The sequence below is a fragment of the Tasmannia lanceolata genome, unplaced genomic scaffold (genome assembly GCF_043159265.1).
Source record: "Tasmannia lanceolata isolate RefF3 unplaced genomic scaffold, GAP_Taslan_0.1 ptg000015l, whole genome shotgun sequence".
NCBI classification, from domain to species: domain Eukaryota; kingdom Viridiplantae; phylum Streptophyta; class Magnoliopsida; order Canellales; family Winteraceae; genus Tasmannia; species Tasmannia lanceolata.
The window spans coordinates 43,472,445-43,489,252 of record NW_027518692.1 but is presented as its reverse complement, the minus strand read 5'-3'; the positions used below and the strand labels follow the sequence as shown (position 1 = coordinate 43,489,252).

At 40.0% G+C, this 16,808-nt stretch overlaps 3 protein-coding genes across 4 annotated transcripts; 1 reads left to right on the top strand and 2 right to left on the bottom strand.

The window, feature by feature from the left end:
• Positions 1-195: 195 nt before the first annotated feature.
• LOC143847429 (oligomeric golgi complex subunit-like protein) lies at positions 196-7,441 on the bottom strand. Its single transcript, XM_077356246.1, has 2 exons — positions 5,894-7,441; positions 196-2,111 (listed from the first exon to the last, which is right to left on the bottom strand). The coding sequence occupies exon 1, from the start codon at positions 7,322-7,324 to the stop codon at positions 5,963-5,965; it is 1,362 nt and encodes a 453-aa protein (XP_077212361.1). The 5' UTR covers positions 7,325-7,441; the 3' UTR covers positions 196-2,111; positions 5,894-5,962.
• A 141-nt stretch (positions 7,442-7,582) lies between these two features.
• LOC143847432 (NADH dehydrogenase [ubiquinone] 1 alpha subcomplex subunit 2-like) lies at positions 7,583-11,998 on the top strand. The gene is made up of 3 exons (XM_077356248.1): positions 7,583-7,748; positions 8,291-8,397; positions 11,422-11,998. The coding sequence occupies exons 1-3, from the start codon at positions 7,663-7,665 to the stop codon at positions 11,538-11,540; spliced, it is 312 nt and encodes a 103-aa protein (XP_077212363.1). The 5' UTR covers positions 7,583-7,662; the 3' UTR covers positions 11,541-11,998.
• A 1,963-nt stretch (positions 11,999-13,961) lies between these two features.
• On the bottom strand, positions 13,962-15,827 carry LOC143846506 (UPF0481 protein At3g47200-like). Of its 2 annotated transcripts, none has more exons than XM_077354945.1 (2): positions 14,970-15,827; positions 13,962-14,817 (listed from the first exon to the last, which is right to left on the bottom strand). In XM_077354945.1, exons 1-2 carry the CDS (start codon positions 15,789-15,791, stop codon positions 14,083-14,085), a joined length of 1,557 nt encoding a protein of 518 aa, XP_077211060.1. In that variant the 5' UTR covers positions 15,792-15,827; the 3' UTR covers positions 13,962-14,082. The 2 variants fall into 2 exon arrangements, with proteins under 2 accessions (XP_077211060.1, XP_077211061.1); XM_077354946.1 differs by having other exon boundaries at positions 13,962-14,814.
• Between the last annotated feature and the right edge of the window lie 981 nt (positions 15,828-16,808).

Sequence of the window (16,808 nt, the reverse complement as noted above, 5' to 3'; positions counted from 1 at the left end):
TATTCATATTGGCACTACAATGTTTTGATGATTGCACATACCCAGCTTGTCTTTTCTGTTTTAATTGGCGCCCGAGAGGTTTTTTTGGGAGCTATAATAACATTTGACAGCTCTTTAAATGATAAAAGGACGAGTGAGTTATTGCAATAATCAAAATATGGTACTGCCAATATCAGTAGCCAAAAAAGAAAAACATGAGCAAACTGCTACAGTTTCATTATAGCACACCCGGTTCTGAGAATCTGAGGTACCTCGAATAAGAGGATTAATATTATCCCAGTACCAAAGTGAAGGAAACAAAATCTCTTACAAGATAACTGCGGAGAGATAGTTCACATGTCCAACAAGCAGTTGTTCAGCATTATGGAAATTTAGAAAACTAGGAGGGATTAGTCCAACGCATCGTCAAGTAGATCATGCAGCAAAACTAGTGTCTTTCCCGTGAAAGGGGGAAGACGGACACATCACGTTGGCAAGTGTTCTCTGGCCGAACACCGACCCTTGGAGGGAAATAGCTTTCGCTCATGAAATCTGCCCTTCTGGCTTGAGGATTCTTGGTTGGGATGGACAGTGGTACTCCACCACTGAGATTCACCTTCAATGGGAATCCATGGCAGCAGAGGCACAAAGCCTTCTCTCACACGTCCATAGAACAGATCAAAATACCTGCTCATACTTTCTGCATCTTGGTGGTCCTATTCACAGACCCAGAGATGGAGAGAGAACCTACAACCCACTATTTTTTTATTGGGGAGATCAATTCCTGCAGAAGAAATAAAGAGCCAATCCCTTGTTCAGGTCCCAGAAACCCACCAAAAGCTGTAAATGGGTCCATCCAAGGCCTGGATGTGTCAAGCTAAACTTTGATGCGTCTTTGGCAAGCTCATCAGCCTCCATTGGGGGTCTTTTGCGTACCAATAGTAGTTCAGTTCTAGCCATTTATTCCAGGACAAGATTCAAATGACCATCCAGGAATTGGAGCTTGAAGCGATTTGTCATGGAGCCTCCCTGGCCTCTGCCCTTAATATTGATCGCCTTTGGATTGAGTCGGACTCTCTATTGGCAGTGAATGTAATCGAAAGCTCTGTCCCATGCCCGTGGAAGAAAAGACTACCATTAGCTCATCTGAAGAACACTCTCTTAAACTTCGTTTCTTGGAAGGTGTCTCACATCTGGAGGGAAGCAAATCGACCTGCTGATTTTCTTTCAAAAGCTGATTGCCCTTTAAAAGGTTCTTGTATTCAAGGGGTATCCCTCCCTCATCCTCTTTATGACTATGTCAAAGAGGATGATGAATTATAGATTGTAATATCTTCTTCTTCTTCTTCTTCTTTTTCCTGTTCTGTTCTCTGGTCTTGGGGTCTGCCTAACCCCGATTACTAATCAAAAAAGAAGAAGAAGGGACACTTGAGATACAAGAAGAAGATGATGCAGACTGCCACGCCTGTCCCTTAGCATCTTCCCATAATAATGGGTGGCACAATTGAGGCTAGCAAGCAGCTTCCTGCTTGTGCAACGGACCTAGGATGATTGAGAAAGCCATTTTTGACATCACCAAAAGCAGAAGGGTTGATTGTGGAGAAGTTTCAGACTTTCAGCAGCATGACATAAACCTGTGAATAAAAGGAATACATTGAACAAAGGATCCCAACCTCAGCTGGCCACTTGAATCACTCCCTAGATGATAGTCTTGAAGCCAAATTAAGATGCAAATGATTCTGCATTGTTCAAGGCACTGCCAAACACTGGAAAAGGATTAGAGGCCTGCTGCCAGTTGTGCTGCCTTAGCTCTGTTGCAGAAAAAACGCATGGGAATTCATGACATCGCCAAGTGGTGGTGGTCCTACTCCAGTTGATTGCCAATGAAATGAACCAGCATCTGGAATGGTGTCGGCAGCATTTGAAGGCGTGGGCTGTATTGCATGAGAGAAGCAGTGGAGAGCAAGGTTTGGGCAAACATGTGTACTACTTGATGCAATTGAATGGTCCCCAAATGCAGCAATTTGTGGCACATCATGCTCTTTTAATTGAAACTTTACAAAAATAAGACATTACACAGATGGAAAGATCACAACATGCCACTGACTGGAAATGGATAGAGAAGCACTTCCCTGCAAGTGGAATATTCTCAATGTCAATGGCCTTTAAAACCACACTTCAAAAATACAAGTAAAATATATGAGCACTATAACTTTCTAGAATCTAGTTTACACTTTACATAAGCTGGATCATAGAACATGTTACCAATATTAAGACCCAGTTCCTTTTGTACAAGACATGCTGTTAAGATAATCTATCAGATGTGATTAGAGCTAATGAATCTATTAAAAATTAACTGCATTTTGTGAGCTTCTGAATCATTTACTCTACTGCTTAAAATTCTAAGGGCATGTTTGGCAACCATGAAAAAATTCTCATGAAAATTTGTTTCCCTTGAATTTTTTTGATTTCCATGATTTTTTTCCTAGGAGCTGCTGCATAATGCCTTCCATTAGTTGTTGATAGCCAAGGCAGCACAGCTTTATCCACAAATTAGATTCAAACTGTGATGATCAGCATCTCCCCTTCCCTATCCGCTCCATCCTTTGCGAGTTTGTCTGCGTCCTTGTTTGCCAACCTCAGTTTATGCTGCAGCGATGGGTTGATGACCAAGAGTGTGTTTGGCGTACCGTTTGAAATAGCGTTTGAAACGCCGTTTTGCAAAACGGCATTTTGTCAAATGGCGTTTTCATGTTTGGTTGGCCGGATCAAAACGGCGTTTTAAACGGCAAACAGAGGTATTATGTGTTTGGTTGCAAATGCCCCAAAACGGAGTTTTAGTGGTAAAATGACCAAAAAGGGCATTGTTTTAGGAAAGTTGCAGAGAGAGAGAGAGAGAGAGAGAGAGAGAGAGAGAGAGAGAGAGAGAGAGAGAGAGAGAGAGAGAGAGAGAGAGAGAGAGGGTGAGGGCAAAAAAAAGGTGTAAAAAAGAGTTTTGGTGAGGGCAAACACGTAAAACCCCACAGCCCAAAAACTCCGTTCAAAACGGCGTTTTGCAAATGGACCTCCCCCCCTCCATTTGCAAAATGCCGTTTTGAGGGTTCAAAACGGTGTTTTAAACGGCGTTTCAAACGGTAGCTGCGCACCCAAACACTCCCAAATGGCCGTTTGGCCCCAAAAAGGTGTTTCAAACGCCAAACGGTGTTTTAAACGGTACGCCAAACACGCCCTGAGACTCTTTAAGTCTCTAATTTCTGATATTATACTCACTAGTTTCCAAGGTCTGGGGGTTTCTTTCTGGCCCAAGCAATCACATTGGAGGAATCTCCTTCTATAATCACTAATCTAGACTTTGAAAACCATCTTAAGCCCCCATAACAAGGTCCGTGCTTCCACCTCATTCACTTCGCAGAACCCAACGCATCCTGAAAAAGATAATCTTCTGACCATTAGAGTCACAAAAATTCCTCCAATCCCGCCTGACCTAGGTTTCCTTTACAACTTCCATCAAAGTAGAACTTCACCGATCAGGAGGGGGAGGGTCCCACTTTGGAGCTTTCTTGAACTTCATACCCTTTTCCATGACAGTCGTGCGGCGTGCACCAACACTTGAGAATGTCACTCACTGTATTTGAGGTTTTGTGCTCATCTCCTCTACCGCATAATATTAAGTCAATCTCAATATTAAGTCATAAAGGACATATATCCCTCTACCTAAAAATAAAACAACAAAAATCATGACAAAATGTTGTAAAAAGGGAAAAAGGAAAGAAAGAATGAAAATGGATGGCACAGATGTGCAAATTGAAAAGATGAGCTTATGATGAAAATAAATGGGACATACGAAACAGAAGGAAAAAAGGTACAATCTAACAAAGAAGCACAACGAAAAAAAATTGGTGTATCACAATCGGACCATGGTGATGAGTGGCACCCAACTAAATGTTCCTCAATAAAAAGAGTGGGACCCATCCAAATAGGTTCCATCAATGCTTTCAGAGAGACAGCGGCGTAAGGCAAGGCGTTTTTTCTCTTGAAGCATGAGGCGTAAGCCTCACAAATTTCTCAAATTTTAAATAAAATTTAAGAAAAAAAGAAAAAAGAACAGAAAAATAACAAAAAAAATTAAAAATATATACGCTCCATTTCTAATCTAATATTGTCCTCAACCAACGATAGACTAACAAAAGAAAATACAATACTTAATTTTTCAAATTTCTTACAGCATAATTCTTAAACAAAAATACACAACATAATACATTAAATACAATACTCTATGTCCTCACCATCAATATCAACATCATCCTCATCTATGAAGCACGGGTACGGGTACGACACGACACGGGTACGTGGGTACCTGATTTTCCAAAAAAACCGGGTGCGGGTACGTTCGGTTACGTTGAATATGATAATAATATATTTTAATATTTTATTATATATTTATAAAAAATAAAAAATAATAATTGGAGAGCGATCAAATAATAATAACATCACCAAAATGGAAAATTCTAATATTACTCTTCATTTCATAAGTGATAAGTTCCATATTTCATAACATGAGGCATCAATACATCATTCATTAGAAAGAAAGTCTCTCGACAATGTGTTGCCCAGTACCTGACAGGATGAATAATTTTTAGAGACCAAATTATGAGATTTATAATACCGGACTTTTGGGATTTAATAATGTTTGGACATGATAGATTTTATGAATTTTTAAAATTTGAAAATATACCCCACCGTTTGGAAGTTAAAAGTTAAAATTTTGACCCGGCCATTTTTCTTCGAATTTTGTACTAGAACAGGAGAGTTGACTTTTTTCCGTTTTAGATCACCCCATACATGTCGGGACAGGTACGGGAGCCCCGGGAGAGTACCCGTGCTTCCTAGATCCTCATCATCATAGGGATGCCCCCTTCATCTTCATCTTCATCTTCATCAAAGCCCTCATCAACTAGCATAATCCTTTTTATCACTCATATTTATATAAAAAGATCAATTGCACTCCAAAAACTATCAAATCTGTTAGAATCATAGCTATGGATGGATTTATACAGGGAAAAAACATAAAAAAAAAAAATAGGGATTTTCACTCACGCCACCACAAGCTTCGTTTTGATGATAGAAAACCACCGGAAGTGATGAATTTTGATTCCGCTGAACGATTTGAGAGTACTCATGAAAACAAGATTTAGAGAAAAAAAAGTTCTCAAAACACCAAAAGTCACCAAAATTGTAACGCCCTGACCATCCGGAAGTGATGAATTTTGATTCCGCTGAACGATTTGAGAGTACTCACGAAAACAAGATTTAGAGAAAAAAAAGTTCTCAAAACACCAAAAGTCACTAAAATTGTAACGTCCTGACCATCCGGTTCTAGGCCGCAACCATCCCCGGTTTTGTTTTTCTGCAGAAAACGCGTCTACTCAGGGAATGGGGGTCTACACATAAAACGCAGGAACTTTCTCTCTCCGCTTCCGATGTGGGACTATTATAATCCACCCCGCTTAAAGGGCCAGCGTCCTCGCTGGCACGTCGTACTAGAGAAGGTACGGCTCTGATACCATATTTGTAACGCCCCGACCATCCATGTAGATATTGTCCGGTTCTACGCCGCAGCCCTCCCCGGTTTTGTTTTTCCACAGAAAACGCGTCTACACAGGGAATGGGGGTCTACACATATAACCCAAGAAATTTCTCTCTTCACTTCCGATCGAAGTAAAAAAAAACCCCACCCCCAAAACTCAGACAATACATAAAATTTTAAGCTTAAATTTTATTTTTACAGTTTAATATTGTGGTTATCTCAATGCAGGAAACAGGAAGATATGGATATGTAAATGGTTGCATGGAGAAATGGTCTAAATAAAATTGAAACAATAATTACCAAGTAATCAAGATGTCATTCCCATACCTTAATTACTAGATCGATTCCTTAAACATTAGATGCCAGCAAGAGCAATTAACTGAACATCATGCAAAATCAAGCCTTCCTAGTTTTGGCACGTATCGTTCTGCTCATATACTCCTCCAAACGAAAACCCGCTTGGATGATTCTTGTTTCACGTCTCCAATCTCCCATTGCAATCTTTTCAACAATTTCCTCCATTTTCAGCTCATCCTCATTACAAATCATTGGTACAATCACCACCCAGGTATTTATATGCGGAGCCACATTATGCCTAAGCATTTCATAAAGCACATTGCAAGCGTCTTCTATCTTGCCCGCACTACAGAAACCCTTAACAAGACCATGGAGACCTGAAAAATGTGGCGAAAAACCTTTCAATATCATCTCCTCCATATAATTCTTCGCATCGTCAAGCAACCCCTGATCACACAACCCATCAACCAGCGTCCTATAAGACACGAGATTGGGAGTGCACCCGTTGGACGACATATCTTCAAGAACCTTACAGGCATGGTTCGCACGCCCTTCCCTACAGTAACCCAGAATAACAGTATTGTAATGAATGATATCAGGATTACATCCCTTCACCTTCATCCTACAAAGAAGCTTATACGCATCCCTCAGCCTCTTCTTCCTACACAAGCTATTCAACAAAGTTGTATAGCTCAACGCGTCGGGAACAAAACCCTTGTTCACCATATCATCCAAGAAGTTAAGGGCAGTGTTCACCTGACTCTTCCTACACAAACCTTGCATCAGAATCCGGTACGACTCAACATCAGGAACCACATCATGTTTAAACATCCGATTGAAGAGAGAGTAGGCAATGCTCAATTTGTCACAGCGGCAAAACGCATTGATTAAGATGTTGTAGGTGTGAGTGTTTGGGGAAATGCCAAAACGATCGGCGGTTTTAAAGAGGGAGAATGCGGTTTGGAGATGATTTCGATTCGCGAGGACTAGGATGAGATGGTTGAAGTGTTTGGGGAGGGGTTTGCAGTTGAATTCAAGCATGAGGTAGAAGGATCTGAGGGCTTTTTCGGGCATGTTGGCGTCACCATATATGCGGAAGATGCGGCTGAAGAGGCCGGGGGAGATGGGATAGTAGTTGGAATGGAGGTTACGAAGGAGGGATTCCATGAGGGAGAAATGGCGAGAGCGACCGAGTTTACAGATGAGGGTGTGGTAGGACGCGTAGGAGTGGTGGAAATTGGGTTGGAGAGAGGCGAGATCGAAGATTTCTTTTGCGAGGAGAGGGTCAGATTGGGTGGCAATGAGTTTCTGGATTCGAGCAGGGGAGCCTATAGGAGAAGGGGGAGATGGTTGTTGTTGATGTGTTGTTGAGGAAGAGAAAGAGGAAGAAATTAGGGTTCTGAGAAGGGAGGAGGGAAGCAGAGGGTTTAGGGTTTTGTAGGTGTAGAGAAACTGTGGCATTTTTTTTTCACTTACCGGAAGAAGAAGAAGGAATTTGAGATTTGGGGTTATGAAATCGAATGGGCTCTGTCACTTGTGCTGTAGACGATGAACGTTAAAATCAACAAAACACAAGTGAATTTACCCTCTTCGCGTCCTCGTTTCCAATGAGCGATCCGAGTCAACTCGGACGATTCATGTCTTACTTTTACTAAAATTTTGTTCCAATGACGAAAATACCCCTACTCTGATAATACCAACCTTCTCCTCTCCATCTTGTTCTGCACTTGTCTAGTCTTTTCGCAATTGTGTTCTGCTCGAGTAGAGGGTGAGAATTTTAGTCGTAAGAGCAAATAAGAATGGCTTGGAGGGGACATGTATCTCGAAATCTAAAAGAACTTCGATTCCTTTACTGTCAAACGTCTCCTGCTAGCGCTCCGACACGGTATTCTCTCACCCACTCTCCCCTTTCTCTTTCTTCATCTTCACTAGGGTTCTTCCTTTTTTCAAAACAAAATTCGATCTTGGTCCATCAAAATGATGGAGAATCCCGAAGACCCAGATGCTAGAATTCACAGTTGATAATTCTTTTATCGCGCTTGATTGCGATCTGTATTTCGACTCCCACAAATGGAGTTATGTTCTGTTTTTTTCAAAATTTGAGAACCCTTTTATGATTGCTAATCAATCTTATGTTTTTTTTCCTTGCCTATGATCGTGCTACGTCAGAAGAGTAAGGGCCTATTTGGGTGCCCACCAAAATTGGTACTTATTTCCAAATAAGATAGATTGAGTTTGATCTTATTTGTAAATAATCATATTTAACTTCGCAACAATTTGCATATGATCTTATAGGGAAATAGTTTTTAGAGGTATTGGAAGAGCCCCAAAGCATTGCTTCTAGGTTGGAATGCCTTTTCAAATAGAAGTCAGATTTTGTATGATGAGTTTTCTTAGGCTATCTGATCCTTAGGATTTCTCATGCAGGGAATATGTTCATAGGAATTATAAAGAATTAAAGACCATGAATCCCACTTTTCCCATATTGATTAGAGAATGCAGCGGAGTCGAACCTCAGCTATGGGCAAGATATGGTATGGTTTCTTGATTTACATTGTGTTTTCCTTCAGTACTTGGCAAACCATTTCTATCTTATATTTTATGGTTTATTTTTTATTTTATTTTTTCTTCTTCGTTGAATGGTATCATATAGGTTTGAGTGGTTTTTGAGATCCAATATGCAGTTAACAATAATATGCCTGCTGACCATAGCTATTCACTTCAATTCTCTTCAAGAATATTCTCCTGTTTGCAATTTGTTGCTGGATTCTTCACTGCAGTCCTATAGTGTTTCTTAAAACAGATTGGCAGTTCAACCTGAAAATCTGCAAGGGTCAATGTCATGGGTTTTAGTACGTGAGGGAGGGTTGACCTTTTAATCACATGCTCAATCCCAGTTTACCTATCAATAAGAAAAGAACTTGTGAAACTAACATCCTTTTTAACATTATCCTGTCGTGAACTTGTGATTTCGTGGCAAAGGAATCAGCTTGTTTCCCTCCTTTACAAATTTAGTGGTTGACATTTAAGTTGTCATGGTCGATGGGATGCAGAAGGAAGTCGGTCAAGAGAAAGCCCTCAATTCTATATTCTTGCTCATAATCGTGGGTAACTAAACTGACCTTATATCTATTTAGGCTTCCATTAAACTTTAGCTTGATGGGATAAGCCCAGTTGCTTCCAATTATAGACGCATCGGAAAGACACAAAACCAAATCTCATATGTCACTTTCATAGAGAGTAAGAAGCTCCCCTTCCATAGCCCTTACAGTACTGCTTCGTTGCTTGTTTATAGGTTGAAGGAACACCTTATTGGTCAATATCTACAAAGATTGCTTTAGATGGAAAGCCAAGAAAGTTAGGAGGATGAGTTTGACGTTTAGAACGATGTAATGAACTCATCTAAGGGAAGAGGTTCGAGGGGAAATAAAGAAAAAGCACCTGAGCCTGGTGAGGGATCTAGTTTCAAAACATGTTTTTCTTCCTTTTTCATTGACAAGTGATGTGTGTCAATGTAGGAGTGGAGGAAGCATTATAATAGAATGGACTACCTTCATCACCAAAGGAATGCAACTGGATGATGGAGGGATCAGATGACTCATGTGGAAGATGGTAGAAGTAAATGTTTTCAAGAAACACTACATGGCGGGAGACATGCATACAACCTTGACCAGGGTCAAAACAACAAAAGCCTTTCTAACAATCTTAGTATAGAAAAACACATTTGGCGACACAAGGTGAGGGTTTATCTCTCTCATGAGGAGTAAGGGTTTATCTCTCTCATGAGAAGGTAGATGGACAAAACAAGGACATCAAATGGATAATCAAGAAGAAAACCAAAGAGAAAATGATAAGGAGATTCATTGTGTAAGGTAGCTGAAAACTGAAAACTAATCAAAATGGACAATGGTAAGAGAAACCTCCCTACAAAGAGAATGTAGAGCTTGGAATTGGGGATCCAATCAGAAGGGAATGAGCGGTGGATAAAGGATGCATATTCTTTCTTTCAGCAATGTCATTTTGTTGAAGTATATGTAGACAACTTTTGTGGGAGAGGATGCCATCGTCTTATGATTTTTTTTTTTTGAATGGCGTGAGACATATTCTCCCCCTGAATAAGAGCGTAGAATTTTGATCCCTGATTGCAATTGCATTTTAACCATTATGACACACAGTGATTACATTTATAACATCAGATTTCTTTTATAATGCGTATACCTATGTGACTCATGTATGATCGTCAAGAGAAGTTACGGAGTAGCTATACTCTTGGAGGGATCCGTAGGTCCCTGGTCATCAGTATGAACCACTTCAAACGGTTCTTTGGTGACGTGTGACTTGTAGGAAAGAAAAATTTGGTGCTTTTACCAATTGAGCAAATTCCACAATTTGAAGAGGAGGAAAACTAAGAAGAAATATGAGGGACAATGATTTTATTCATAATTAGTGTAGACTTTATCATAGAAGTCAGCCTTTCTGTGTAGATGACCTAAGTGTCTATGGAACAGAGACCACATGTTATTACATGAAGATGAAGGAAGGAAACAAAAAATTGAGGAAAAATTGCAAGGAGAAAAAAATTGCTTCTCATCTCAAATGATGAAAAATAATACAACAGGGTCCCCTTGTTAAGTTCTTGCATCATGCATGGTTGAATAATTCATATGACCTTCGATTCAACAAAGATATAGAAAAGGTACTAATGAAGTTTTACCTGATGATATTAGTAACTTGTCATGTTATATGAAATGCTGATCAAAACAACCAACTTGGCAATCAAATTAAGTGGCAGCCATTATTGTCGTTAAGGATTACTAGCCATGGGAGCCATGTTTTACTGCAACAATACCTGAATATGAAGTGCAATAGTTTTAAGACGGAAGGGGACTGTATAATCTTGAATGTATGTAGTTTTCTCCAGAATGTGGTGACCCAGGTAAGGTGGCTAGTGTTCAAGTTTGATGAACTTGATCTCTTGTGCGGGCCTCACTATTATATGTATATTAATTTGTATTCAGTTAAGAAGATATTTCTTCTACTGGTTAAAAGATAGGTGTTGTTGTTGGACATGTATTATTTTTCTATTCTTTGCCAGGCTATGTGTATTCTTAATGAAGCTTAATATATTCTGCTGTGCATTAACAGTGGTTGGAATGGTAACTGATTTTTTTAAATTGGTTTTTTGAATGGTATTGGTTTTTGAATTATTGAGCTTACTACTATGTTTCTTTAAAAAAATCATGGTAAAGACTGTTAAAACTTTCGTACTTTTTGGTGCAGAGTCTGCATGAGCATTCTGTTTGTGTTAGTCAAGTCAAATTAAAAAGGTTTAACTTGATCTCAGTATTCAAAGTACTCACTCAAATGTTCAAAAACTCAAAGCCCAACCCAACTTCAACTTGGAGTAGGGCCTGCATCAAGAAACTTTTAGTTTTTTCTATCACAAAATTGAAAAAAAAAAAACTTGTTTAGCTCTCTTGCTTGTTCAATTGACCTATCTATTAGTCGAGTCTTAGTTTGCCTTTCCCATCTGTATGGATTCTTTGATTTGTCAACAGATACGTGTGTTGAGAGATACGTTCGCCTGGATGGTCTGAATGAAGCACAGATCAACAAGAAACTCGAGGAGCTTGTCAAAGTAGGACAACCTCTAAAGTCTGATGCCACTAAGCAGTAAGCACATGTTTTCCTATTCGTGATCTTTGAAACCAAAATAAAACAAGTCTCTTCCCTGGAGTTGGTGGATAAGTTCTCATTTTCCAATCAAACTGAATGGGCTTTCTGCAAGATTTGATGATCAGGACTTAGAACTCCTGTAGTTTAATTATCTTATGAACTTGCACTCTGGCATCGACCAACAGTGACTCATGCACAATATATCGTAGACTGTCTGTATCTTTTTCTTGTCATCGGCAGGTAAGCACAGGCCTAACCTGCATTCCATTGAATCAGAGGACTGGTCCATGAAAGGCTTGAGAGCACATTATGGTGCTTGTGTTGAGCCATTGTCATAGGATACTTAATCTGCTACATTGCTTGGGTCATGACTGTCCAAATTAATTTACATTCTGCCTGTTCCAAATCTTTATTTGTACAGTTTATACTTGAGGATATGATAAACTTATTTTGTGTGTCTGTAGGGGGGTGGTTCACCCCAGGGATAGCCATCTTTAGTTGATAGACTTGTTATCCTCTGCTTTTTTTTGGAAAGGTAACGGCTTTATCAGGCAACTCAAATTGCAACCAAAGGGGACAAGATGTCCCCCACAAGAAGAGACGGTTGTTACAACGATGTCCTACTTATACCATGATCTTGATTCCCAAGAGCATAAGACAAAACCTCAGCAAGCCTTACAGCTAAATAATCCTTGCCAGGCAGTCGATGTTCCTTCAGCTCTCTAACAACTTACTGCTCAAACAGCCACCTTATTAGGTGGACCCATAGGACTAGCTTCTGGCTTTTTGGAAATATTCACAGCCACTCTCCACCATTTGCTGCTGAATATGCAGCTTCTGCCCAGAATTTCATTGAGCCCAGCCATATATCCACACGTGGCCGAACCCTTGCATCCTTGTCCATTTCCCACGCCTTGCTAATCCCTACGCTTGTACCTGGTAATGCTTCTTTGAGATCCTTTCAATCTCTCCACTGCTTGCCAAAAATTACCGTGAGCAGCACCGTCTTTAGCCAGTTTATCTGGCTCTTCATTGGCGGATCTACGCTGAGACTTGTTATCCTCTGTTCACATCATCCTTTATTCTTGGCTGTAAAATATAACCAGAACTCCATTCAAAACACACACACACACACACACACACACACACACACATATATATATATATATATATATATATATATAGTCGACAAACAGTGTCTGTCCATTTTCCCCTCCACTTTTGGATGGGTTAGGATGATCCTATGGACCTGATTTTTGGTACACTCCCTATCTATGTAAAGTCCTTCCAATTGAATGCTTTGGATCACCCCAAAAAACGTGGGACCCATGTTTTTGTGGCACTCTCGCTCACATAAGCTATATGAGCTCAAGCTCACAAACAGTTTTCCCATATATATATATGGTTTGTGAGCAGCTGCTTCAAAAACTCATGTGGCCCACATTTTTGGGGTGATCCAAAGCATTCATTTGAAGGCCCTTCCATGGATAGGGTGTGTACCAAAAGTCAGCCCTATAGGATCATCCTAACCCAATCAAAGGTGGAGGGAAAAATGGACAGACATTGTTTCTGCCCATTTTTTCCCTCCACAAATGGCAGGCTTAGGATGATCCTATAGGGCTGATTTTTGCACCCATGCATAGAAGGGCCTTCCAAATGAATGCTTTAGATCCCCCAAAAATGTGGGGCCACATGTGTTTGTGAGCTCCTGCTCAGATGAGCTTATCTGAGCAGTTGCTGAACAGTCGAACAAGATAAATTTCAAGATAAACTTATCCAAGCAGGATAGCCAATCCCAGTAACAGCTTATACAAAATGAATAGTTCCATTATCAAAATATTGTAGTGCCAATATCAGTCCCTTATTAAAAGAGTGTAAGGTTACATGCCTATTTAGTTGGTGGACCCACCTTCAATACTCTCTCTTAACCTAATAAACTGATGTGGTCCAAGTGCATCAACTACCTGCTGCTATTAGTTATCATAAATGCAGAAACTACAACTCATCCTGTGTATATTTTTCAACACAAAAAAATATACCAGGGTCCTCCTTGTTGGAAGATCCAAACCATTCATTTGATAGGCCCAACGTAAATATGTCATGTCAAATATCATCTCCATAGGATGATCCAACCCTCCGTTTTGCCAAGGCTTAACGCCCTGTTTGTTGTGGATTTTTTAGAACATGTGAGTCCAAAACTGGTTATTTTGCTCAAAATTAAGGTCCTGTTTGTTTTGGATTTTGAGGAGCGACTGTGAGTCCAAAACTGATTATTGGACCAAAAAAATACGTAGATAATAGATTCATAGTTCTTTTTCTCTTTAGATCCAAATCGCCGCATTCCAAATTCTATAGAAAGGAAAAATCCTGGGCTTCGAAAAGAGAGAGAATTCAAGACAGAAACGAAGTCAGTCATGCCAAACAAATCCATTTATTCAATTAACTGTCAGCCAATCAAATCCATTTATTGAACAAATCGAAAGATTCAAAACACAAACCGAATACAAGCACAGAGAGTAAAACAGTAGCAGCAACAGAGCTAATTAGTTGCCCCTAGGATAGATAGCGAAGTAAGTTTGGATGACTGTTAGGATAAGAAGGAAAACAGCAGCAATGGTGGCTACGAGCGTCCATGGAGTATCGAAATGAGTGTAATAGAGGTTGGCCATATTCACGTTCCAACGTCCCTTACAGTGGGATTCAATCCCTTTCTTAACTTGGGCATACGCTTGAGAGTCTAGGGTCAAGTCTTTTGCCAACACATTGAACAGTTCTGCTACATCTTGATCACTGCCAAGGGCATTCAAGACGATGCCTTCAGATCGCAATTCTTTCACATCTTCCTCCCGGTCAATCAGCGAATCCAACAAACATAAATAAGAGCTGACCCCATAGTCGCAAGGTCCATCTGGGCACAACTCATACGCGATCGTGTTGAGGAGTTTGTGCTTGGTGGAGTCATCAACTACGATGGGGGGCAGGAAGAGCTCCCCCCAGAAATAGTGACTCTTGAATCTCACATCAGAAAGCTTGGTTGTCTCACTCCTGCTGAATTTGATCCCTGCGGCCTTGAGCTCTGTTGCAGAACGAAAAGAATACCAGCTATGGCCACCTGATTCTGTTTCTTGATGGGTTGATTTCTTTCCCAAAAGCTTTGTTCTAAAACTGTCCAGGAGGTGCACCGGTTCATTGTCATTGCCATCTCCCTCTCCGTCGTTAGCTTTTCTGGCCTCTTCATTGACATCTCCTCCTTTGCCACTTGGTTTGTCTTCATCCTTCTGGCACAAAACAATAATAGAAATGAGAAATGAGAAACAAAGAGATGGAGAGAGTGTGTGCTTGTCTTTTTTGAAGTGAGTATAAATGATTAAATAACACCATCTCTAACAGCTTCAACTTTTGGAGTAATTGGTTGTTTCACAGTCATCACCTTATGAGAGGATATCAATGAGGGCGATGGGTAGTGCGGGGTTTGTATTAGAATGTCAGTGAACTGGTTGATGATGGACAACAGTTGATCGCCAACAGGGCCAACAGATTTATCTGCCAGTTTTCTTTGGGTAGGAGCATCGAATTGGTCAACCAGCCATCGGCGTTCTCGTCTTCTTCCCTTCCTGGCTGCCTCTTTTGTTACCGTCAATGTTTTAAGAACCAGAAATGGGAGCTGGTTTTCCAGTAACATCATGTCCCTTACCACAAGAGACTTATCATGCTCGCTCAACGACATCTTCTTCTTGCCAAGCACTTCACTGATAAACTCCAGAACAAAACAACCATCCATCAACATCATCCACACAAATTCATCTTCTGAAATCTCATTATTATTTTTTGATGAGCTAATCTCATTATTCTTCTCGTAGCACATCGTGACTTGATCCACCACCCCTCTCAACGCATCGTAGAAAGGCTCTGCTTTTGTTAAATCAGCGTCGGAATTAGTATAGATCCACACTGCCTTGTGCTTGTATTTTTCAAGTCGTTTGAGATGGGGTTTTCCATAGTGGTAGGGACCCAAAGACAGCACCTCAGGATCGAAACATGCTTCGTTTGATGTTACTTTTCTGAGGATCTGTGGTACTTTTCCTATGATGTTCTTCGCTGGGTTAGCTTCTCTCTCCTTCCAGATGGAAACTACCCAATCAGGGAGATTGGTATTGTTGTCCTTGATTTCAGAGATGGATTCGGAGTTCTCTGCGATCTTCATTGTAATCTTCACATTGCTCGCCATTTCGCCCGCCTTTGTGGCTTCCATATTCCAACCAGATGATTTCAAGGTCGAGTTATAGAAATTATTAAAAGGGAAACCAAAAAACAAATAAGAAACTTAGAATATTTCTCTCTTCACTATACCTTTATTCTGTCGGAAAAAGGGGGAAATTCCATGATTAATGAAAGAGATGCCATTTAATATATGTTCTAAAGTTGCAAATATCATAAAAAATGGATGTGTTAAAATATAGAGGGTGTTCTTCAAGCCACCCGGGGAACACCCAGGCCTAGGTAAACCAATCAAGGTTGTATTTCCCATGGTTTTAAATTTTGATCGAAATCCAAAATTTTGGATTTTGGTGGAGACCGAAACCGAAATTTCCCGAAATTCCGAATTTCGGCCTTTACCAAATTTCGGAATTTCGGTCCGAAATTTCGAGAAATTGAAATCTTTTTTTTTTTTTTTAATATGTTACAAAATTTTGGAATTTCGGTCTGAAATTTCGAAATCAATTAAATATTCTTTTTAAATTATTACCAAATTTCGACCTAAATTTTGGTCCAAATTTCGGTTTTTGGCAAGTCCGAAACTGGTACCGAAATCGAAATTTTAAACCATGGTATTTCCAGACACCATAGAGACAGATAAATGAACCTAAATTTTGGTTGGAGTCTTCATCGATGGGGGTGGTCTTACTACGTTTTGGGCTCTATGTATTTAGGAAAACATATTTAGATTCCCTTGTTTCGATAATGATGGAGCATAATACTTTATATATGTATGGTTATGGGATTATGATTGTTCCCAATTACTTGCAGAAGAAAAAGGTAGAAAAGTTTGTACGGAGCATAATACTTTATCTACCCATCACTCTAGGAGTTTTTATATGATGCCCGACTGTCATGTACTGTGAAAAAGGTACCGTGCTTGATATTCGATCCAACAACAGCTCAATTTTTAAGAGGCTGCTGTTGGATTAAATATCAAGGGTGGTACTTTTGAAGTACCACCTTCACGTTACTTGACGGTCGGGCACCATATAATTTCTCCACTCTTAGA